Source organism: Diplotaxodon limnothrissa, linkage group LG23, assembly GCF_057381915.1.
Source record: "Diplotaxodon limnothrissa isolate DT_005_m linkage group LG23, D_limnothrissa_male_GT1.1, whole genome shotgun sequence".
NCBI lineage: Eukaryota > Metazoa > Chordata > Actinopteri > Cichliformes > Cichlidae > Diplotaxodon > Diplotaxodon limnothrissa.
Genome location: NC_140617.1, coordinates 3,102,447 through 3,127,738, shown reverse-complemented (window position 1 = coordinate 3,127,738; position 25,292 = coordinate 3,102,447). Strand labels below are relative to the sequence as shown.

The 25,292-nt window shown below is 39.3% G+C and overlaps 2 protein-coding genes across 2 annotated transcripts; one reads left to right on the top strand and one right to left on the bottom strand.

The window, feature by feature from the left end:
- Window positions 1–5,226: 5,226 nt before the first annotated feature.
- On the bottom strand, window positions 5,227–10,592 carry lpxn (leupaxin). The gene is made up of 9 exons (XM_085348121.1): window positions 10,559–10,592; window positions 9,478–9,563; window positions 9,245–9,312; window positions 8,783–8,879; window positions 8,219–8,461; window positions 7,916–8,089; window positions 7,290–7,371; window positions 7,060–7,208; window positions 5,227–5,493 (listed from the first exon to the last, which is right to left on the bottom strand). The coding sequence occupies exons 1-9, from the start codon at window positions 10,590–10,592 to the stop codon at window positions 5,227–5,229; spliced, it is 1,200 nt and encodes a 399-aa protein (XP_085204247.1).
- Window positions 10,593–14,587: 3,995 nt separating this feature from the next.
- scyl3 (SCY1-like, kinase-like 3) lies at window positions 14,588–24,949 on the top strand. Its single transcript, XM_085347902.1, has 14 exons — window positions 14,588–14,788; window positions 14,916–15,159; window positions 15,618–15,803; window positions 15,963–16,076; window positions 17,380–17,436; window positions 17,517–17,619; window positions 17,709–17,820; window positions 17,909–17,986; window positions 18,114–18,253; window positions 18,395–18,585; window positions 19,112–19,283; window positions 20,828–20,977; window positions 21,070–21,872; window positions 24,630–24,949. The coding sequence occupies exons 2-14, from the start codon at window positions 14,995–14,997 to the stop codon at window positions 24,687–24,689; spliced, it is 2,331 nt and encodes a 776-aa protein (XP_085204028.1). The 5' UTR covers window positions 14,588–14,788; window positions 14,916–14,994; the 3' UTR covers window positions 24,690–24,949.
- The last annotated feature ends 343 nt before the right edge of the window (window positions 24,950–25,292 follow it).

Below are 25,292 nucleotides of genomic sequence, written 5' to 3'. Positions count from 1 at the left end.
CTTTATTGGTGAAAGCAATGCAGTGGTTTAGAATTACTGTGCACTAAATCATTTTTATGCTAAGGAGTAACCCCAGCTCCATCAACACATAGCTGTTGGTTAAGCCTGGGTTCAGATGAGGGCTTATGATTGCGTCTTAATGGGTTTAGTGGGAACAAGGTGTCACAGAAAGCATTGGGGGATTAGCAGTTACAAAAATGTCTCCACCAGCCCAAAGTTTTTGAGTGAGCTGCTAATTTATCCGTCACCTGGGCAAACCGAAATCCTCTCAGTGCAAATTAAATTAACATGCAGTCAAACTTACCAGAGGTGCTGTAAAATAGACACCTGCTAATGATTTTGTGGTAAACTCCTATTGGTGTTTCCAGGGTTAAAATGGTATTTGCTCCCACAAAGTTTCAGATTGATTTTCAAAGCGGGCTAGTGTGAAGTTTGACTAGAAGCTGGCCTTTTGGGCTCTTACTACAGCGGCTGTGATTTATCAACAAGCCAACCCTGATCTTCCACTGGTGGGGCTTCCCAGCCCTAAACAAACGTTTCCAAGTTTGTCTAAACCCAGGAGACCATTCAACTCTTAGGCAACAGGGCTGCATTGCGGTTAACCATCACTCTTTAAAACAAATCTTATAATGATCCATGCTGTGGCTGCTACAAAGGCGGCGGATTTGGATCAGAGCCACTGTTATGCTCAATGTCTGACCTCTGGTTCAAGCCTTACCCTTGCAACTTAAAGAACCAAAGCTCCGGCCCTAACTATCAAGCATCTTTCATACAAACAACAGAGGGCACCTGTGGAGCTCCAACAGAGACTGAGATGTGTTACCTAATTTTTACCTTTGGACCATATTTGGAAAAACAGTGACATGTGAGACTAAACTAAATCACTGCAGGTTTACCACCATTCAAAGCATGTTCTAACAGTTACGAGAAGGCTTTAATTAAGTGATCCATCGATTGCAAGAGAGGTTTCCCTGAAAATATCACAGAGTGTAAAGTTCTGGCACACTGTGCAGTAAATCCACACATGGACACAATGAGCAAGCATAATGAAACCATCTATCTTCTTGATACTAAAGTCTAGCATACAGAAGGAACTGACTGTCTTATAAATCTTTTTCATAACCCCAGCCAGTTTGATCCATGGAGTTATTAGGATCCAGATAAAATGCACCATGCTGTCTTTCTCATTCTCTTTCTCCAAGCTCTTCCTTGTTGAGCATGGAGGTCCAGCTGAGACACTTGGCAGAAGATGTGAGGGAGATGAGACAAAGATGTGTAGCAAAGCAACAGGAGAAGAAGGTGAAGTTGTCTTGGGAACCACCCATTAAGTCCACCTCTGGAGCTGGCTCCATTTAATCCATAAAACTGGAGACCTAAAGTTATCTTGGTTAAGGATCTACAAGCACACAGGGAGGGCAGTGATGTTCGCACAGATACGCTTTGTGTCACCAAAAAAAAGAAGGCTGTGCAGAGAGAGACTGAGAGACAGACACCAAACTAATGAAAGCCATTTATATATTTATGCATGTGCATGTGTTTTGCATCTGTGCGTGATGTTGTTGACCAAACCCAAAGAGTCCGCACATGTTTGAACTGATTTGGGAGCGTGCATAAGTTGTTTTTTAGTTTTTTTTTAAAATTATTCCTAATATGTGGCCAAAGCCTTTTCCACTCATGTGTTGTTTTTGTGCATGTCTGTGTATGTGATTATGTAAACCAAATCCAAGATGGCACGAACAGAAAATCCCCAAATAGTATTTACAAGTTTGTGAGGTTTGTGTGTGTGCATTTATACGTCTGCTGGTGTGTGAGGGAGTGTGAGATAGTGAGGGGAACTCAGTGTTCAGCCAAGGACAACAAGAAGTTTGGACAGAGGAGGCAGTCATGAATCAGGTGCGATACCTGTGACCCTGTGTTAGCAGAAGGCCAAAACAAACACACCCAAAGTAGAGCCGCACTCCAGCTAAACTTCTCTCTGTGTGGAAGTAATTACCGAGGTGTTGAAGTTGTCACTTTTCCTCTGCTGTTGAAAATGGATTCATGTAAATCTCTTACACAGAAACCCTTTCATTTCATAGGGTAACAGGCGCTAATGTTTTTTGAGACGTGCATTATCCTCAGTATACGTAGATGGTTAATGACACGTCTTTATATCAGAATAACAGGAGGCTTTCCTGTTCTATAATGTATGAATGAGCATTTCTTGCATGATAAGAAAGAGACATGAAGCTCTCGTTTACTGAGAGAATATATTTTGGAATGGCCAGCAATAGAGAGAAGTTTTGAAAAGTTGTGGCCTGACTGAATTTTGCCATCTCACCTGTGTATATCTCAAATTGTATATGTTCTAGAATGCTAGCAGTGTAAAACTGATGCTAATTATCTATTATCCCAACAAAGATGTAACAAATTCATTCAGTTTAAGTTTTGTTACTTTAAATTAGATGTCATTTGCTTTGTGTTATCTTCATTAACTAGATACCTAACACATCCAATCACTTGTTTACATTTATTAGAAATATGCTGTGCATTGACAGTACCGGTAATGATGTTGCAGTAACCTGAACCGTCTGCGTTTTACTGCTCGGACTGAAGCTGTAATTTCACCATGTCAGGACAAAGCTGCAACGGAGGTGTTTCAAGATGGTGTTTTTCATGGATGTGTCTAGAAGCAAATGTCTTGATTAATGTGCTGGTCTGAGCCAAAGTCCTGTTTGACAGTTATGAGTTCAAAGTTTCTCGGTTTACTAGGTATGGCAGGACAAGCCAAGTGTGACCTGCAGTGGGGCTGTATGGATCTGGACAAGACTCCCCTCCATCCCCATCAGGGGTGGCCAAGCGGACACAGTCATTTTACAGGAGAGGAGGCGAGTGTTGAGTTTCAGTGTCACACAAGGGAAACTCTTACAACTACACTCCTCAACCCCTGCCCTCCTCACCCTGTGTCCCTCAGCACCAGTATCCATTATGTCCCGATATACTCCCCACTCCTTTTCCGTCCCCCATTGAGCTCTAGCTGCCATCTCATGGCCCAGTGCGCTCCCAGACCGTCCGTACTCTGTTTCACTGCTGTAAATGTCACCTGCCTTACACTCTCTCTTCTTTTCACAGAGTGTGCTTTATTCAGCCACCATTTAAAAAAGACCCCTGCTTGCATTTCATGTTTTCTCTTTTTTTTAAAACGTGCCAAAGGGCACTTTTCCTCCCTATCCTCCATAAAATATTGTAGAAGGCATACGATAACGCCTATATATTTCTGTGAATGTCAGATTTTATTTAGTCACTGCTTTGAGACTGGATAGCTGTGAGTAATGCTCACGTGTTTTTTGCAAATCTTAATTTAAACTGTTAGTTTACATTTAGTTCTTTGAAGCCATTAGTGGAAATATAGCATTAAATTATGGGTTTTTTCCATTCATAACACAGTTTTGTGAGTGTTAGGTCCACAAATAATAGCAATCATTTGTAAAAGTGCTTCATCCAGAAAGAGATATGTGTAATACTATCATATGACAGGGTGAAATTTTACAGTTTACATGCCAAGGTCTTCAATCAGATCATATCCCAAGATGATGTTCTGTGCATGACTCATGCTGGAAACACAGCAGCAAATGTGTCAGGCATCTTCTTGCATTTCTAAAAATCATTATAGTAAGTCCTTGGTAGCAATCTGGGCAGAGGAATGTTGGACTACTAAACACTTACAATTGTGGATTTTGACTGAACATAACACAGTCACAGTTCTTCCATGATGCAAGGTCTATATTCTGTAGAGGCCATAAGGGACCTGGTCTGAAAGTGATGACAGCATGATTAATGCACACCTCCATTCCCGCTCACACACTAACATCACATGCAAGCACAAGTGGCTTGCTTAAGCAAAACTTAAGAAAGCTTAGAAAAGTAGCCAGTGTTCATCTGAAGATCACTGATAAGATAAGACACAGTTTGGCACTGACAATAACACTGAACTCATTATTTTAGGGATAATAACAGTGAAAACATTTTGGCAAGTTTGGTAATACATCATACTAGAAGAAACTAGTCTTCAATTTATTTAGCTAACTGATTCGTCAGTCAAAAATTCAGCAAAATTTTGATATCAGATAAAAGCAATTTGGCTAAAAAATAATCAGACAAAGAAGAAGTGAATATATTTAAATACATAAGTTGTGATAGAGAATTCAAAAGCTTAGTCCAAACTTTCTCATGATGTGATTCTGCAGAACTGATTACAATATTCACACGAAAGAAATCTGTCTTCTATTAGAACAACAGTACATCCCAACTGGGCTGCAAATGCTTCGCTGTCACGTATCATCCGCACCATCTGCCAATAACAAAATGAGCTCAAATACATCGACAGCCTAAAAAGCATTAAAACACTTTGTGGTTTTGTCATCCCTCAGCAGTCAAAATGAGTTTCTAAAGAGATGCAGTGATGTGAAGGAGCTCTTTCTCAAACCACCTTTGTTAACCTCACCACCTCTATTAATCTTCCGTGCACAGCTATAAAAGAGCCTGTGTGGAAAATGAAGAGGTTGTCTGAATTCAGTGCACGCCAGAGGCCAAGTGGTCAGTCAGGGTAAGGGGAAACTCGGGCTGGCATGCCGATTCAGTGCCAGTTACTGCCAATACAAGCTATCAGGCCACATAGACAAACACCTTGACAAATGGTTCCATACTGCGAGAGAGCATATCTGGACTGCCAAGTCTTACGGCAAACTAAGGGTAGCTTAATGGAAAGCGTGGACTAAAACAGCACACATGTGTTATTCTTACTCCACCTATAAATTTTGTCATCATGATATATGAAATCCCATAAATTTTACATCAAGCAATACACCTTTTAGAACCATTCAGTCCTCACATTTATTGTTATAATGGGGAAAATTTGTATTTTTCATAACCATCTAATTAATTATGTAACAATGTTAGCATGTTCCCTTCATTTAATCCATGATCAATGTATGTTTTTCTTACGGTTACATGCTATTTATCATGTAATTCACCGTAATGGTTTTTAAATATGATCTACTGAGAATTTGTATATACAAATAGAACAATGAATTGTAATGTAGAGACTGTACAATTGCTTCATTTTATTTTGTCATTCATACACAGACGAGACAGTCTAAACTCAACAAAGATAGTAATGTAGCATTTGAATGTTTTGTTGTTTTTGTTGTTGTTTTGTATTATTTACATCTTACTCATGTGCAAATCTCAGACAAAGAGTTTGTCAAAGCAAGCTGAGCAGTATGGTTTCCCTTTCTGCTCCTTGAAGATGCCCTGGCTGAGCTGCCGCAGACAAAAGGCACACACAAAGTGCTCGGGGTGAAACTTGCGATCCATCGCAGAGATGCAGCGGCCGATGATGGGCTTTCCGCAGCCACCGCACACAGTGCCTTGCCTGGAGTGAAAGTGAAGCGAGCAGAGGGGACGACCATTGAGCTCCATGAAAATTCCATCAGTGAAGGGCTTCAGGCAGTCCTGCGTAGAGGAAGAGGGGCAGTAGGGAGGATAGAACGTTATGTAAAATTAGGCATGGTGTTATGGAGGAAGAAGTTTAAACTTCCAACAGTTAAACTTTCTTGATTTTTCTATAACAGTTTCAATTAGACACAGTGATGCCAAACCCAACCCACACGTCATACCCAACACTGCTTAACATACAGCAGAGTGATAACTTTTAGAGAGAAAGTAAAAGACTTTAAATCCATCATTCATTTTAAATGTCTACGATGTGAAGGGAAACCAAGCGCCTGGAAAATGGTTGACTGTTACAGCCAGATAATGAAGTGACGGCGCCACAAAATCACATGGCATGGACCTTTAATATGAAAACTAAAGGAGTGTTACAACTGTGTTTCTTTTAACAATCTGTTAATAACCGCTAAAGCATAATTGGAACCTACATGTACAGCACTGAATTTGATTATGGTCGTTTCTCTTGGCCGACACTTTGACTTGTCATACCGTAGCAGTAAAAGCACAGGTGTAACTCTTAACATCACCAGTGGCACTGTTCCATTTATTATGCACCAGCATGAGCAGCTCCAAAGCCTTGGAACACCTGAGTTATCTGTGTCCATCAAAGGGCTGGTTTGCTCAGTGTTGGTGACAAAACAGACTAAAACAATAGATGTTGCGTCACAGTTTTAGCCTGATTTCATACAGATTACAGTCAAAATAAAGCAATTAATGACTAGCAAATGTGTGATGAGAATAACACTGTGACAGCCGTGTTAATGACTGCTCTTTCAGGGGAATTTCATCTGGGGCTTACAGGACGCAAATGACTCATGGTATGGAAACGTTTCTACTGTTGCTGTGAAACAGAAAAAGTGGCGGGGAAGTTCAAGGGTCCTAAATTGTATGACCTGTTTTATTTATTTTTATCAGTAGGCTGATTAAAAAGTCTCCACCTTTGAGTGTCCACGTCATCCTTTTTTATGGAGTGTCTGACCTTCAGCCTGCTGGAATTAGTTTTAGGTTATTAGGTAGCAGGTACAACTGACCTTATTGATAATGACTGGTTTGTATAAAATAAGTAGTTGTAGTTGGTGTTTGTGATTAATGATTAACTAAGATATGTTAATTATAATTTTAAGTGATAGGTATTAAGAAATAAAATGCCCTTTATATGTTTTATGGTCAGGTTTATGGACCTCATATTTCAGTACCTGCCAGAAAAACAATGAATACATTCTTAATATTACAGTTGCTCCTGCTTGTCTCTTACTACTGATGGCATTTTATGTTTTACACTTGCACATGTTAAGTAAAGCAGAGCTGCACATTGAACCATTTTTGACCAGATGCTACATACAGAAATAGATTTGAAGAGAATGTAAAAGATACCCACACTGAGGAATACACTTCCTTGATTTATCTGCATCATTTCTAACAGCAGAGTATTCATCAGGCATATGGTTTTCATCAGCGTTGAGGTCAAAATGTTGCAAATAAAGCTAACGTGCGGGTATCTTTTCTCATTTATTCTCAGGCTCGTATGCAAGCCAGAGCTGTGTGTGTGGTCTGAGGTAAGAGGCTCACTGCGCAGACGAAGCACTCTGGATGCCAGGTGCCATTGGCTGCAGTCAGGTAATTCTCCCGCACCGACTCCCCACAGCCTGAGCACTTTGGAGCAAAGAGGTAGTAGAAGTCCTTACAACAATATGGCTTCCCATCCTTCTCTAGGAAACCTAGGATAGGCATAAGATGCAGTGAGTTATTTGCTAAAGTTGTGGTTTCAATTGGAGAGAAATAATCCACAAATCTCTCACCTTCCGTTCCAAACAAGCCTCCGCAGTGTGCGCAGAAGAAGTGCTCTGGGTGCCAGGTCTGGTCCAGAGCTGTCACGATGTTCTAAAGCAGCCCAAAATATATCATAAATTTACTTCCTTTGAGGATTAGTAAGGTTTGTCTCATCTCACATGTTCAAATGTCAGGGAACACAAAAATGTGAATTGTGAAACACACAAAGTGGAACATAGAAGAAGCTGCATTAGTTTCTGATTAATGACTTTGGTCTGCAGCAGAATCCCAGTATGGTTTTGTGTTTTCTCTATTAGAATGACATGTGGGATATGTTGAGAAAAATTGATTACATACTACTGTATGTCATCATCCAATCTTCAAAAGATTATTGTGTAAATAAATTGATGTACTATATGACAGAACAAATTATAGCTTAAATCAAACAACAGCGCAGCTGAATTTGAGTGACATTTAGATACCAGAGAGTTCCAGATTGGTATTTTGGTCATTTTCTATGTGCATTTTCCACCAAAGTGAATTCATTAAAACATGAAATTTCATCCTTTAGTGGAGATCATATTAACACCTATTTTTATTTTAATCTTACTTTCTATGCAGAGGCAGGGTTATATATGAATACAGTTGTCCTCACCTGCATAATAGGCCCCTTGCAATAGGCACAGCGTGGTGAGAAGAGCTGATGGTAGTCTTTGTCACAGTATGGCCGTCCGTCTCTCTCAAAGAAGCCTGTGGTGCTCAGCTCCATCTTACACACCGTACACACAAAGTGTTCGGGGTGCCACACTTCACCCAGTGCTGTGATCATCTGGAGAAAGGAAATGTCAGTGAAAGAGGGAACAAGAGGTTTTGATCTCTTTCATCTTGTTTGAATTTCCACAATTTGGTACCAGTGTGACAAATTCTCTTCTTTGTGTCCTGTAGGTCCAGATTGTACCTTTCCTACAATGCATTTGTTGCAGGAAGCACAGTGGCCCTTGGCTGTGGTCCGTACACCGATCTTCTCCAAGTCAGTGCTCAACCCTCCCAGCAGGTCATCTATCATATCCGTTTTCTTTCTTTGCGTTGTGGCTTTTCCATCTGAAGCCGCTGGAGTGTTGCTGCTGCTGCTCGCCTGTTTTCCACCTTCTGTTTGCTTTTTTTGTGTAAGTGATGGTGGGTCAGTTGGAGGTTCTAGATCCTAAATTATGGTACAAAATGTAGGAATAACAGTTTTATGTACATATTTCCTCAAAATATATTAGCTGTCTATTATATTTATTTTATATTTAATCAGAGTATTTTTAATGTTTAAGAACAAAATGCTTATTGGTCCAAGAGCTTGAGTCTGATATAAGTACAATGCTGCCCTCTGTTGTTAACCATGTCATTTTACTAATGTTTGAAAATAGATAGACATAGTTTTTCAGGCTTCACACTTAAATAAATAAGCTCAAAGGGGCAACACAGATTACTTTCAATATTTATAAAATATGTATTTCCGCACTGGGGTAGTACTAACCCCTTCAGCTAGACCCATCAGGTCTTGCAAGATTGAGTCCAGCTCCTGAGTCGGTGAGTCAGGTTCCACAAAAGCTGGCACAGGAGTTGGAACATCACTAAATCCCAGAGAGGAAAAACACGAATGTTTTAAAATGCAAAACTGACATCCTGTAACATCATTAATAATTGAAATGGTTGCATTTCTGAACCATAGCAAAAATATAACTGGAAATTCTTAACCTTTTAGACCTTAAGAAAATAAAGCACATCTACATAAAGGCCAGAATATGCTGAAGAACAATGCTTTCATTTTCATTGTATTTGCTCTCCTCTTTTTGGGTGTGGTCTGAATGAAAGAAAAACCTTAGCATTAAAATGTTAAAAAGAAATACATAAATTAATTAAAATGTATTATTTAAATTATTAAGCTAATGATCTTCATGCAGCACCACTATGAATCGGGTTCAACTTTGAACTTCACCTGTACACATTTGAGGAGTTTGAGACTTTTCCATTTTTGGTAGTTCCAACACAAACTTCACTTGGCACCTGCGAACACAACCAACATATACTGAAGTTTCTGTACTTAAAGAAATTAAATTACATGTTAGGTTTTAAGTTGTTTTCTTTAGAATTCCAGGTTCATCTACAAATGAAATGGGGGATAAAGCAGAAACAGGATAAGCTCATGATTAATGAGTTTTGTCTTTTTACTTCTCTTTTTGTTGCATCATTGCTCTTTTTCTCAGGGACGCTGTCTGAACCCGCTGGATTCAGGGCCAGCTCCTCTAACAGCAAATCTGCGGCAGGAAACACACACAATAAATCTTTAAACCTCAGAAAAAATACTCATGCAACCAAATATTCATATTACATAACGTTTGTACGGCACACATTGCTCTTTCACACTTATTGTCCTTTGTGGGTGTTAACTGTTAGACTGTATGCATATAATTTATGTATAGTGAAATATTTTCTATGAAGTAAGTTACAGTGGATTTCAATACACAGATCAAGATGCTAGCAGACTAAGGTTGCTCATGCAACTTGCGTTCCTCAGGAAGTGAGGGCATACCACATTGCAGAAGTGAAACTTGTGATAATGTTGCAAGAATCTGGTGACATTTGTTACAACAAATACAACACTCCTTCACACAGGGCAAACCACACATCTAGGGAAATGGGAAGCTTTGTATGAGTAAGTATTTTACATAGAAGTAGCAGAAGTAGCAAAAAAGACAAAGGTTCATTTTAAAAAGTTAAAGACATGACTTTAACTTTCAATGTCAGTAAGTCAGTAAAGATCATCATCTTCAAACATCATCGCACCTCAGAAAAATATTTTTTGACATTGTGAAATTAAAAGAATTTTTCTTTTTTGTCTTACCTTTTGACCGTCACCCTTATTTCATTTCCAGTATGCGAATTAAACGACTTCGTTAAGACTTGTAAAATTCTACTGTATTCTAAATGTTACATTGTATTTGATTTGTAGTGAATCGCTACATGTAGAACCCTAGAATCAGAGGTAAAACACAAGAACAGTGGTATAAAAATTCCTTCTAATGAGCTGGATCATTGAGTACATTACATATTGTACTTAGAGTCTGCTGTATAAATCAGTCTGAGAACACACAAGACTGTGGTAATACTCCATAAGCACTGGCTGTGCTTGATGTCATGGTGTCAATACACCAACTCCTGATTTTGCTAACAGTTTCGACCTCAGTTTAAATTGTACCATCGATTAGTTTGAGGACATTCATGAAGGTAAAACATGACAGAAAGTTCTTACCGAGCTCATCCATTTTGGTTCCTTCTGACAGCATAAAACTTGAATGTGAGTGGGTGGCTTTTTTTTCTTTTCTTTGTGTGTGTGTGTGTGTGTGTGTGTGTGTGTGTGTGTGTGTGTGTGTGTGTGTGTGTGTGTGTGTGTGTGCTGGTTAGTTGCTAAGGCAACTGAACTCATTTCTGATCTGATCAAAACCGTCGCTTCCTGTGAGGAAGGTGTGTTTTCGGTTGCTGCTGTGTGAAGAATTGTCAGTAGCTAGGAGGAGGTTTGACTATTTCCTGAAGATGAAAACAGTGAGAGTTTTAAAGCAGTGCAAGTGTGATACCAACAGAGTTGGGCTTTTGTTAAATATTTATTGCATATTTCTTCAAACAAAGTGTGTGTTATGTTGTAACACTACCTCCACTGCAAGTGGTAGAAAAAATCAGCTTCTCTTAATTACTGATTAACATGGCGCTGATAAAACTCAACATCCTCGTGTTACTAACACAGAGTCAGACTGACATTTTGGTTCACAGATACAGAAAATAGGACAGAAAAGATCATTTTGAAGCTGTGTCATGACAGTGTTTGCCCAGCAGAGTTTGCTCTGACTCCACTGTTCACAGTTCTCTCAGCAGTGCAAGCATCACATGTAGCAGGGGAGAGTCAAGTGAGGTCTTCACCTTAAGTTAACCTCACTTTAAACTTGTGAAACACATTGCTGGAAAGTTCCTAAATAAACTTTTTAATGTAACTTTGCACTCTGTATTTATACTCATAAAGAATATGTGTGATTTTTAAAATGCGCAAAAGAAGGAACATTTTTTTTAAAAAAGAGATCTATTTTCTGTCGCCTACATTGTAGAGGGCGATTTTGCCTCTAAACAGAAGATGAGTATAGCCCAGGGTTAAAGCGGGATTCAGCACGTGGTGGAACCCTAAAATCAGTTATAGTGGCTCAGCGTGGGGAAAAGAATCGCAATTTCTATTCTGAGCTCTTGTAGATCTTCTTTTGTGTACAGGCTGTGATCAGATGATCTGGGCTGCTGCTGCTCTGAGGTTTACTGCACTTTGTGGATTAACACAACTGAATTTAACAAGATGTGAGCAGGTGTTTCATGAGTTGTCCTGTTCCATCCTCTACACTGACACAGTTTATGCTGTCGTTATACTAAACAGTATGAAGGTGGAATTCAGTGAATGAATCCAAGTATAATCAGCTTACCTTCAAATTCATCTTTGCAATACTTAATGTAACCTAACTCTGAAGACCACAGCCACTTTGCACCAATCTAACACAACGCTTTATTTAAATTCCATCACATTACTGCAAGCGAACCAGCTTATCCTGCACTAAACTCCATATTTTCATGCAACCTTTAAATAACACGGTTAGTCTGTGTCAGGTTTTTTTCCCAGCACATTTTACAACATGAAAAAAATAACATAATATGTACAAACCTGATATTCAAATTTCCAGTTTATCAAACACCACCGAGCAGAGGTTAAATATAACCTCTCTTCTTCCTCTCCTGCCCTGTCTTTATCGCTCTCCATCTCTGAGTAAAATTAACATCTTCACAGCAGCTCTACCTTTCTTTAGCTAGCAGACACACAGTGTGACAAACTGCACACACAAACAGTTTGTGTGTTTACTGACATTTCTTGAGGTGACAAAAACGTTGCATTTGAAATTACCTGCTACTTAAAAAAATATCACTCCTTTTATGCTTCTCTTGGTCCTCTTCTGTAGTGCTAACTAGATGCTGAAGTACAGCAACTGCAACTTACGGACATGTGCACCCATTCCTGTGTTGTGCCGAAAAGTGGTTATCTGCCAAAAATTGATTTCCAATGTTTCGATGTGGTATTTTTTTATGTGTCATGTCTTTATAAGTAAATATTGGTCAATAGACTTTAGTGAACAGGATTTACAAAGGATCTACAAAGGGGTTATTTATAGAATTAAAAAAATACATGTTTTTCAAGTATCTTTATGACTCTGGATTACTGTATCTACATTGTAACCAATCCAGTCCATTTTGGAAGTATCTTTATAGAATTATTGTTATATTTGTTGCAATTCCTGCTGTCTTCTTGGCCAGATTACTCCTAAAAAGGCATTTGTTAATGTGAATTAGACTTTTTAACTGGATAAATAAAGGATATATAAAAGTCACTTTGCCAAAAATTGATTGCGGCTTCTACGTTGAGATAGGAATGTTGTTTGTGGCTCAAGATGACTTGATATCGTTCATGAGGGATACATTTGACATATGTTTTAGATATTATAAGCCAACAAGTTATTTATGGCAATTTAAATACAGGCAATCACTTTTTTAGCAAATACCGGAAATCAGTTTTTGGCAGGCAATCACCTTTTGGCATTTTAACCCCTGATTATGGTCTCTTTCGTCTCTTTTTATGTGACATATCGTTGTGAATAATACACGAGTAAGATTGCCTTTCATGTGTTGCTGTTGAGGCTCAAATTTTGAAAGTTTGATGTTTGAAGATGCGCACTGACATGAAGAAAAAAAAGAACTCCCCTCAAATGTCTTACACCAAAAGTACCGAGTCTGTTTTGAAAGTGTAAGGAGTAGAAAGTACAGACATTTGGTTAAAAATATAGGTAATAAAAGTAAGAAGTTGTTAGAAAAAAAATAATACTTATGTAAAGTACATATATCTGCAAAAGCTACATACTTACAGTAACAAAATATTTGTACTTTGTTACTTCACACCTCCACTTTGACTTGTGCAATTTGCTGTCATGGTGAGGCTAGATCATATGCCAGCTGACATAGGATGAGAGACAGGATACAGCCTGGACAGGTCACCAGTCTGTCAGAGGGACAGACAACAGTTCACTCTCTCATATGCATACATGTTTTTGGATTGCTTAGGGGAGCCAGAGGACCCAGGGAGAACATTTGAAACCAACACTTTCTTGCTGTAAGGTGACATTGGTAACCACAACACAACCCTGCAGCCTTTAGTATTAATTCCAAAAATCCAGTAGTGGTGGTGGTGGTAAAGATGGAAGCAGTTTTAATTAACAAGCAATGTAAAGCATATCAGAAATATATATATTTTTAAGAACCCCACTAACATAGAAATAAAGTTTGGGATGCAAATTTTTATATTTACCATCCCATGATGGCTTTACGTGAACTGGTAGTGTTTATATGGTTTATTTTATTTAACCTTGCTGTGTTTGGGAGTCTTGTATATTATGCATATAATAATAATAATAATAATAATAATAATAATAATGGATTGCATTTATATAGCGCTTTTCGAAACCCTCAAAGCGCTTTTACAATTCCACTATTCATTCACTCTTACATTCACACACTGGTGGAGGCAGCTACAGTTGTAGCCACAGCTGCCGGAATGAAACCGGAATGAACTATGAAACTATGCTTTGACAGCTTTTTAGTCAAAGTAAACTTTATTGTCATCTCCGCTATGTCCAGTGACGAAGCTCCGGTTACATCAGTGCAAAAAACCTAACAAATATATATATAACTAAGGAATAAGAAAATAAATATACACTTAAGACTTAAGGTGATTTTAACTTTTATACCTATGTGTTACCCTAACATTATGGACAGCACACCCGCTTTTGCTGAGAATGAAACAGTGTGCTTTTCAGAGTTTGTATAACAGGTAAAGGAAAGAAAGACACACATGGACTGCTCTCTCTAAAAAGGACATAAAGTATGATTTAAGTAACTCAAATGAATAGTGACAGTTTCTATTTTCACTTCACTCACCATATGGCGCTCAACTCTCCGCTGATTACTTGCGTTATCTCGCACCACTTTAGTCGCAACCATTAGCTTACGGGGAGGGGTGTTCGTTCTTTTGTATCAATGTATCAACAACAAATAAACCTATTAACGAATTATTTTATGATGAAGGGATTTGAAACCTGTATCTTTTGAAAATAAAGTTGAAAAACATTAAGTTATTCAACCAAGTGAGTAATTACAAGTAAGTACCAACCCCTCCTCTGTGGTTTCGTCTTTTACCGGAAAGGTCCTTGTTTACAGCGCAGCTCTTGCTCCACGTTAGCATCGGTGATTTGACAAGAAGGAAACGGGATTTATTTATTTTTTTACTTTTAAAGCAGTTCGCAAAACTCGTTGAATTAATCTGTGGTACACTTCGACTGGCATGGTTGTTTGGAGGCGGAAAAGCTACCGACAAGGGCAGCAATGACAAGCTTGCTAACGTAGTGCTAAGGTTAGCCTGCTAGGCAACTGACGCTAGCTAATTTGTCACTAAGTGGTGCATCCAGTTTACTGAAACAGGTACCGGTATGTCAACTTAACTCTATAACAAGTACTCGTGTCTGTTTCTTTACTGACAGGCACTCGCACTGCCACGTATCACGCCTGGCTTGCTTAGTTTATGACCTGAGTGGCTGCTCATAAAGAACGACCGCGGTCATGGGTGCGGAGAGCAGCGCGGTGCGGAGCTGCACCCTGGAGGAGCCGCTCCTGACTCTGCCCACCGGACCCACCATGTACTCGGCGGTGCTCCAGGATGGAAAGCCCGCTTCTGTGTTTGTTCACAAACGTGGCAATGAAGACAAAGTCAACAAAGCTGCCAAGGTGTGTAATTTCCAGATGTCGCTGCTCGCCTTTGCCGTCGCTCATGTGCATTATGCGTGGAAGTGTGCAGCCAGCACGCTGCCATGATCATGTTGGACACAAAGTACCGCTGCAGCGTTGAGACATTTTTACCAAACTTCTCCAGTCGGTTTTCTGCCTTTTCTAAAACTCTGTAGAAAAAAAGTTCTTTAAAAAAGCGAATTATTGCATCACGTGTGATTGTGTGTGAAGTTGAGCTGTACACACAAGTGTGTAATGTGGATGTAACATTTTAATTAAGAAAAAAAATTAACATGGTTTTGCGTAGTGGAAGAGCCCCCTCCAACTTCAGTATTCTCTGTTGTGACTAGAATTAAATAAGTGAAAGTATGAGTTTTGTGTCTTAACTGACGGGTAATTTAAAATACTAATTATTTGCAATTCTTACACCTGCTTAATCATCCACACATTTCACCCAGCACCTGAAGACACTGCGACACCCACGTCTACTGCGCTTCCTGTCCTGCTCAGTGCAGAATGGTGGCATCCACCTGGTGACAGAGCCTGTGCAGCCCCTGCAGCTACTGTTAGACAGTCTCTCCCCAGAGGAAATTTGTGCAGGCATCTATGACCTCCTGCAGGCACTTGTTTTTCTGCATGAGAGGGTGAGTGTTTTTACAGTCTCTGCATGATTATATCAAAGCATGTGGGAAAAACAAGGTAGATGGAGATGGTGATTGACCCTTGGATGTTGTTCTGTTTGCATTAAACATGCATGCATGCATATTCATGCAAGTTCCAAACTTGTCTTGCTCTTCCACCAGGGTAAGTCGAGCCACAACAACGTCTGTATTTCATCTGTATTTGTCAGTGATGATGGTCATTGGAAACTGGGAGGGATGGAGACTGTCTGCAAGTTCTCTGAAGCAACTCCTGAGGTAAGAAGTGCATTAAAGCCATGTGGGCAGTCATGTGAAAAAGAAAGTTTGAGAAGAATTCTTTACTGTCCTGTGGAAAAACTAAGTAAATATCATGATTCAGTAGCTTGTAGCTTTCTCAGTCTTTTACATCATAGTGAAAGAATATTGACCCACTCTTTGTACAACTCTTTTTACAACATTGTTTCAGTTCATTGAGGTTTGCAGGCATTGGCTTAGGAGATGATGTCAAATTTCAATTGATTTAAGGTCTAGACTTTGTTTTTGTTTGTTTGTTTGTTTGTTTGACAACTACTTGAAGTTTTAGCTGTTGGATAGAGTTGGTCTTTGGTACACAGAAAAGCTCATGGTTGACACAATGACAGCAAAGTGCCATGGTCATGTGGTTGCAGAGCAAGCCAAAATCATCATCCCTCCACCACTGTGCTTAAAAGTTGGTTTGAGGTGTTTGTGCTGATGAGCTGTTTTTAATTTTTGCTTGATGCGATTCTGTGCATTATAGCTAACCATTTCCACTTTGATATCATGTAGCCAAAGCACATACCGTAAATCCCGGACTACAGAGCGCACCTGATTAAAAGCCGCATGCTCTAATTTTAGAAAGAACATAAATTTTGTACTTCTACAGGCCGCACTGGATTTTAAGCCGTATGCGTTTCACTTCTAATATGAGATATTTACACAGAAATATTACACGTGAGGATTAATCCGTAAGGTAACATAAACATGGTAACATACAAAAATACATACTGCAAATGCTTTCTTTCCTTGAACAGCACCTGTAACGTGGCTACCTTTAAGTATTAAGTACGTTGCTCATGGTTTTTTTACGGAACAGTGCACAAACAACATTACGTCTCTTAACAACCGGTAAAAATATATACAGTATATATATTACTTATCAATTTTATTGGTCTACTGTTACCAGGCAAAATGTTTTTGGCTGAATGAAAAACAATATGCATTAGCCGCACGTCAGTATAAGCCACAGTGTTCACAGTGTGGGGGAAAAAGTAGCGACTTATGACCCGAAAACTACGGTAATACTGGTTAAGCTGTTTTCTAATCGTACTGTCATAACATGCTAACTGATATTTGAGAAAACATTTTGTATGACTGTAATACCACAATTCAGTCCGTGTGTGTTCACTCAACTCAAAGATTTATCCAAACATTGAGCTATTTTTCTTGCAATGTATATACAGTTCAGCAGTTTTAATGCACTTTTTTTTAGACTGTTTGAAGACTCACTCTGTAAAATATCAGGTTTATGTTAAATGTTGGCTATTCCTAAACTCCTTAGTTCCTCACAAGCATCCAGAATGCAAGAGAGGCCAGCTATCTTCCTCCAGAAGAGCAGGTAAGCAGGTTAAAGTTAATGATTGACAAGAAGCACTTCCCACTGTGTTGACAGGTTTTCAAGAAACGTTTTCTTGACAGGTGGAGGGTTTTAAAATCCTTCCTGATAAACATGCTCACTCTCGGGACTGTTACTCTTTTGGGATGATGGTGGAGTCTCTTATTCCCCTCCTTAATGGCTATGGTAAGGAGAGGTGACCTTGAATATCACATTTCATTTTTTCAGGTTTAACCTGCATGTACATTATCATATGCTTGCACTGTTGTTTTCAGTGTCACAGGAGCTTGCTGCCAGCCTGACAAAAACACTGCAGGCAGGCCTGCTGAACTCTGACCCCATGTCGCGGCCGCCACTCAGTTCCTTGCTCACCAATGACTTTTTCAGGTTTGTGTGGTCAGGTTTGATTTGTAGTTATCATTAAATACTCAGAATGATTTTTTTTTTTAAGCAAACATTCTTTTTCTGTGAACAGGAATGACTTTCTGGAAGTGATGAATTTTCTGAACAGTCTCACCCTAAAGACAGAAGAAGAGAAGAATGAATTCTTTAAGTAAGAAATAATGTAGTGATCTTGTTACATGTTATATGTGGACTTTTTTCACAGATAGAATTTTCTTTAACTTGTATTATGGTGTATATATTCTCCTTACGTAGTGTTTTGGTTTTATGTTTTTTAGGTTTCTTCTAGACCGAGTCCAGAACCTCCCTGAAGAGTTGATAGCTACACGCCTTGCTCCCAAACTCCTTAACTCTCTCGTTTTTGCAGAACCCATGGCTGTAAAAAGCTTCCTGCCTCATCTTTTAAGGCCAAAGAAAGGTGAGATTGCATTTGAACAAAAATTGGCTTCTGATAACCAGATCTTCTAATCCCATTTTCTGAGAGAAAGCCAGAACTTAGTATTTGCCTGACAGGCACAAATGTTTTATGAAACTTTCTTTATTTCACCTTTGTGGACAGATAACAGTGGTGGTGGTAGCAGTGAAGATTGCCTGCTGTCTATGTCCCTTTACCGTAAGCATGTGATTCCTCAGCTTCTTGAACTCTACAAGGTCAATGAGGAACATGTCCGAATTGTGCTGCTGACCCACATCCACCTTTACGCTGAGTTTTTCTCCCACGATGAACTCAAAAACCAGATCCTACCTCAGGTGGGGTGTTACTTTAGAAGCAAACTTTTTTGTTGTTGTTCTTGTTGTCAAAAAAACGAAGACAGTTGAAGCTGAAATGTTCAGTATTTTGGAAAATGTTTAAACCAATAAACAATTTTTTTTTTCTTTAGTCTTACCAGATGGGGAGATTAGGTAATAGCTTAAACAGGGTGAAACAGGCAACCCCAGAAATTGTAACCAATTTAATAATGATAATAATAATAATAATAATAATAATAATAATAATGTATACTTTAATGATCCCCGTGGGGAAATTCCTCTCTGCATTTAACCCATTCACTCAGTGCAGTGGACAGCCATTGGGCGCCCGGGGAGCAGTGTGTAGGGACAGTACCTTGCTCAGGGGTACCTCAGGGTAGCTGTTCAGGGGAATCGAACCCCCGACCTTCCAATCACAGAGCCACCACTTTTATCACACCAATTTTATCTAATGTCTAAAGCTTGAGAACAAAATTCAAATGAAACTATCTCTTAAGTATATTATCTTGTCTATTACTCTCTTTAGGTTTTGTTAGGAATGAGAGACACCAATGATTCTCTGGTTGCCATGACGCTGCAGAGTCTTGCGGTGTTGGTGCCCTTGCTCGGGGCTCAGGTGGTTGTTGGTGGAGAGAGAACCAAGGTCTTTAAATGCACTACACCTAACTTTACCAAGTCTACAGAAGTGACCCCTGAAAGTAAGCAACACTGTCTATAAATGTCAATGAAAGCACCTCTATCTAAATAATAACTAAACAGTGCAAGACAGCACAAGTCTTGTATTGCGATAACTAATTTATTAAAATTTTATGTCTAATTTTTTTGGATAAAGACACTTTTTGTAGTTATGCCTCTGCAAACCACTGCAGTGGATTTTAAATCAAACAGTCGGCTGCAGATTTTCAGCTTTTCCAAAAGTATTGCATAAACTGTTTAGTAATTACTGGAATATTAAATGTCGACAATTTTCAGAGGCTCAAAAGTAACTGGACAAACTAAAACTGCAGTAATTTTAAATATAAGAGTTTGTTTTTGTAACTGGACAAAAATCCTTTTGCAGTCAATTACTGCATGAAGTCTAGAATCCACGAACATCATCAGATGCTGTGTTTCCTCCCGTGAGATGCTCTGCTAGGTTTTATTGGAGCTGCCTGCGGTGCCTGGTTGTTTGTGGGTCTCCCTGCAATCAGTTTTGTTTTCAGTCTTCATGCTGTGTTCCGTTGGGATTAGACTGACTTGGCCACTTAATGTTATCTTTGCCTTGAGATAATCTTGCGTTGTTTCTGCATCATGCTTTGAGCCATTATCCATTTGCACTGTGAGGTATCTCTATTTTCAGATGTGTGAGTGATGACGTAGCCACTTAACACGTTTTTGCTATTTCACAGATAGGTTTGTTTTGGTTTTCAGCCTAATGATGGCTTCCTTTACTTTTATCAGTATTTATTTGGATCTCATATTGAGAATTTCAAAGGGAAAAACTACAAAATGCAACACTTGAGATTATCTCCTATCTCTTATCTGCTTAATTTGTCACAAAATAATGAGAAAACAGGCCTCACTTGGCCATGAAATTGGTTGTTAGTCAATTGTCCTGTTACTTTTGAACCTCTGAAAGTGGGGGATCGTTTAAAAACAGATGCAATTTGTAAACAGCTAATTTAATACTTTAGTTAAACCCCTTGAATTAAAGGTGAAAACCTTCAGCACTTCAGTTGCATGAAAAAAGACTGCAGTGGTGTATAGAAGCAAAATTATTTAAAATGTGACTGTCCAAAACCTTCTGGACCTAACTATATATAGAGTACATTTACATTATTGATACCGTATATCAAATAAACTGAGGCTTTTGTTGTTGTTGTTTTTTGAGAATTTAGCTATACCATATAAAAGGGGTGCACAGAACCTGATTGTGCATTAAAGGTCTGGCATCATACAGAGCTTACTAAATAAAAACCTTAAATAAAATGCTTTACTTTACAAGTAATCTTTAAAAATCAACCAGGAACCATTACAAGAACATTTTATATGCTGGAAGCATTCCTGCAGCAGTGTGTAGTAGTAAATGGGTCCTAGCGTGCCGTGAGCATTATTGTCTCGTCCAAAGAAGATTACTAGTTTAGTCAGACTACCAGTTCAAACTAGAAAATCTGGATTTGGAAATTGAAATGTCACTCTAGTAATCCTTTAAGAACTACAGTCAAGTGAGCTACTCTCATCTTACTTTACTTTTATTCTTTAGCCTCACCTGTCCATATAGTTGGAAGTTTCCACCCTCAGATGGCCCAACCCTCCAAAGTGCTGAATTTATTCCCTAGACCATCAGGGACTGAAGGCTTAGTCCTCGGTCACACGGGTAGCAAGACACCAAGGGTTATCAAGCCAGTATCGGGTAAGAAACTCCCTTCATAATATTAATTCAAATGAATTTGTTCATTTATTTAAGGTCCATTGCATATTATTTTTATTTTTTGTATATTCCAGATGTTAGTAGAAAGATGTCTCTGCCTTTGAATGGCTTTCATCAGGACAGTGAGATGGACCAACTTTCTTCTAGCCCAGAGCAGACTGACAGACTAGAAGGCACTGTGGAAGACTGGCCTGACTGGAGTGACCCTGATAGTGAGAATAGAGATGGGCATTCGGTCCAGATCCACATACAGGCCTCAAAGGGCGTAGATCCAGTTAGCAGCCTGGCAATCACACATCAGAACACAGATGAGGAGCCGTGGGATGACTTTGAGGACACTGAACCTACCTCGGATCTCTCCCCCACAGCTCCTTTATCAGACTCAGTCATCCCTGCACCACCCAAAGGGGGCGCTGCTTCCCCATCTTCGAAACATGGTCCTGAACCACTGAGACTGGGTTCCTCTAAACCCCTTAAGTTGAGCTCAACACTGCGGCAGTCAACAAAGACAGAGGCCACTTCCTTATGGGACAATAGCTGGGCTCAAGAGAAAAGGAACTCTCAGAAATCACATAACCGCTTAAACCCCCAGTCCAAACCTACAGTGCCACAAAAAAGTAGTTCAGTAGGTCTGGGGGAGGAGTTTACTATAAGGGTGAAGACAAAGGTACAGCAAGACCCAGAGCTGGATTTGTTTGCAGACATGGTGCCGGACATCAAGTTGTCATCTCCAGCAGTGCTGTCACTACAAGAGACTGGCAAGCGTGAAGCAGAACTGTCCACAGCATCTTCTGATAACACTAAACCTCTGCAGGTCGATTCATCCATCGATACTTTAACATTCACTGCCAAGTTTGCAGCAGTTGACCTGACTGAGGTGAGTGTCTGGTGAAAGGATGTTTTATATACTTTAATATATTGGTTCTCAATCACAGCTGCCTAGCTGCCTGGGATTACCCTGATTTCTGAAATCTTGATTATGTTATACTTAATGCTGGTAAAATAAGTATTGAACATGTCACCAGTTTCCTAAGTAAATATATTTCTAAAGGTGCTGTTAAGATGAAATTCTCACCAGATGTCAATGACAACCCGTCCAGTCCACACACGCAAAGAAATCAAACCATAGATCTCCGTAAAATAATGAGACAGGGAAAAAGTATTGCTGATATGAAGAAAAGAAGGCACACAACAGGGTGCTCCCCACACGATTTCAGACAGCGGACTGAAAATAATTATCAGTAGAGTTTTCCAAGAGCCAAGGACCGCTTGTGTAGAGCTACAGAAAAACATGGAATTAGCAGATACCACTCAGTATCACCCCAAAACGTGTTATAGGCGCGCCGGTCCATCATGTTCATTTCTCACTTTGCCTCTCCAAACAATGAAATGGACACGTGTGCAGAAGTTGCATTACCAGCAGGGGGATATAATATATTTAAAGTTACAAAGTTGGTAATGAGCAAAAAAATGTAGTAGTACATTCAAGGTCCTTAATTGTCAGAATCAATTAAGCTAGGCGCCTAATGTGTGTATGTGTAAGTATATGCAAATGTGTTCATGTCTGTTTAAACACTTTCCCGTGGTTATTTCCATGCTGGCTTGAAATAAAATATCTCCCTCTGCTTTTACTGCAGAAGCTTCAATTTGTACATGCGTGTACATTTCACGTTTTGGAGAGCAAAGCGTGAAATGGCCAGTGTGTCTATTACATGCTTTGCCCTGATATCGGATTGCGGGAACAATTGTTTATAAGAAAACAAGTATTGTACTCGACCACCGTGGACTGTATGCACACTCACCACGCCATAATCTCATTTCTGAAGAAAAAGCATGTTGAAGCAAATTTAAAGTTTGCTGAACAATATTTAGACAAGCCTGGGAAATAATAGGAGAATATATTCTGGCCATGTTTGGAAGACAAAAGGTGTTGCATATCATGTCAAAAGTGAAGTTTGGAGATGGGAGCGTCATGGTGTGGGGCTGTTTTTTAGCATACAGCATGGGCAGGTTTGTGTAACTGAAGGAAGTATGAATGGGAAGATGCACTGAGATAAAAACCTGCTGCCATCTGCCAGGATGATGAAGATGAAATGAATGTGTCCAGCAAGACAATGATCCCAAAGACAGTCAAGGAAACTCAACTGGTTTCAGAGAAAGAAAATAAAGCTGCTAGAATGTCCCAGCCAGTCACCTGATGTGAATCCCCTTGAAAATCTATGGAAATGATGCTGTTTTTGTGCTTTCTATTCCCTTGCCATCTGTTATGTCATATGTAGCACCAGGGTCTCGGAGGAATGTTGCCTCGTTTCACTCTGTACTGTACGATTGTCCATGGTTAAAATGACAATAAAAGCGACTAAGAACTAAAGCTCAGAGTTCATAGAAGGGGCCTAAAGAACCTGGAAGAATGTTTGTGTGGAAGAATGGACCAAAATCACGTGCGAAGTATTCAATACATTTAAGCAAGCCTGTTCAATACTTCAATACTTCCCTGTCATTTCTCAGTATGGATTGGATGAGTTGTTATCGATAACTGGTGAGAATTTCATGTCAGTAGCACCTTCAGAAATATATTTAGTTAGAAAATTGGCGACGTATTCAACACTTATTTTACCCGCTGTATGTGAAGCACCATCTGTGTACAATCAGTTATAAGGTATGACTCTGTTTCTTCATTTTACTGTTTTTGGAGGCCTTGTTGGTTTGTAGAACTTTTAGATATGCAGACTGTAACAAGCCTGAAAACACAGGCTCGTTAGGCTTGGGGTGGCTGTGGCTCAGGTGGTAGAGCAGATCAGCTACTGCCTGGAAGGGTTGGTGGTTCAATCCTTCCCCAGTCTGCATGCCAAGTATCCTTGGGCAAGATAATAACCCCGAGTTGCTCTCCGATGCATCCATCGGAGTGTGAATGTGTGCGAATGCTTAGATTGCACTTAAAGAAGGAAGTGCTTGTCTGAGTGGGGGTGAATGAGGCATGTTGTATGAGTACTCTGGGAGAGTAGAAAAGCGCTGTATAAGAATCCATCCATTTACAACTAGATGTTTTGTTTTTTACACTAACAAATTTTACTTTGAATTATCTAGTGACGGTAGGTTCCAACATGACTTGAAATTCTTTTGACAGTTACACTTCTGTGTATAACTTTGGAAATTACTGCAACCTGTAACCATTTAACACAGCTGCCATGATTTTGAAGAACCTACGAGCCAGAAGACACAGAAGAGATACAAATGCATGTCTAACTTTAAAAATACTGACGGCCACAAGTGTTACCTCTCAGCTTGCCAGTTGATGCACATACAGTATAAAATTCAAAATCCAAAATGATTTTCAGAAAAACTGACCTCTGACCTTGAATTTAAGGTCACTGAGATTACCTTTTTTCAAGATTTTTAGTAGATGCACCTACTGTATGAATTTGAAAATCCTGTCACCTCATTGTTACATTCACAAACATGGGTGCCCATGCCACCTGCCCACTGTGGGGACAGTAGCCCATTAGCCTTTAACAGCTGAGGGGTAAAAAGTGACCGTCAATGACAATCAATGAGAATTAAGAATTTCCCACTATTGTAAATATTTTTCCCAGTGGATGATTGCACCTTTTCCTTTACTTCTTTTCTCTCAAAGACTGAACCAGATGGCTGGGGAGATGAAGATGACCTGAACTGGGAGGATAACGCCTGGTGATTACGTTTGATCCATTACTTCCATCTGCAGTAAAAGACTTGACCACTGGAAAACTGAAACCCATGCACCACATCTGGAGTGCCAACAGACCAGTAAACTGGAAGTAGTTTCTCATTTAACATGATGCAGTAGGGATGGTAATGCCAGGGATGGGCTAAGGCTTTTTATGTTATGTTGATTTTGTCATTTTTAATTATGAGAACTTGCTTTTAAACTGGAACGATCAGCTCTTCATCAGATGGTGCTAGACTTGGACAAAATAAGCCATTTATAATTTGCCAATCAGAGGTGAATGTAATCCTGTTTCATCTGCTCTGCTTTTTTTTTTTTTTTTTTTTTTTATGGGTTATTTTCACTAGTGGCATAAAGAAACGTTTCGGAGATACTGGGTCTTCCCAAAAAGAGTCAGTTTGATTAACTGAAGGCTTGCACTTTGAATGAATGTGAAATCAGAATTGCATAATTTATTAGTAGCTTTTGGGTTGATGGTGAAATAAAGTAAAACTTACTGTATCAAATGTGTTTACTGTTTTGTTTTACAGTACAGCGACCCACCCAGGAAAGACGATCGACGCTATATCTAAAAGAAATGAAATGCTTCAA

Coding starts and splice junctions, on each gene's coding strand:
- lpxn (XM_085348121.1), bottom strand. CDS start 10,592: ATGCTGTCAGAAGGAACCAAAATGGATGAGCTCG. Junction 8,090..8,218: donor ACAAATGCATTGTAGGAAAG/GTACAATCTGGA, acceptor TCCTTTCTCCAG/ATGATCACAGCACTGGGTGA. Junction 5,494..7,059: donor CAGAGTGCTTCGTCTGCGCA/GTGAGCCTCTTA, acceptor TCCTCTACGCAG/GACTGCCTGAAGCCCTTCAC.
- scyl3 (XM_085347902.1), top strand. CDS start 14,995: ATGGGTGCGGAGAGCAGCGCGGTGCGGAGCTGCACCCTGGAGGAGCCG. Junction 17,620..17,708: donor TCCCCTCCTTAATGGCTATG/GTAAGGAGAGGT, acceptor TGTTGTTTTCAG/TGTCACAGGAGCTTGCTGCC. Junction 21,873..24,629: donor CAGCAGTTGACCTGACTGAG/GTGAGTGTCTGG, acceptor TTTCTCTCAAAG/ACTGAACCAGATGGCTGGGG.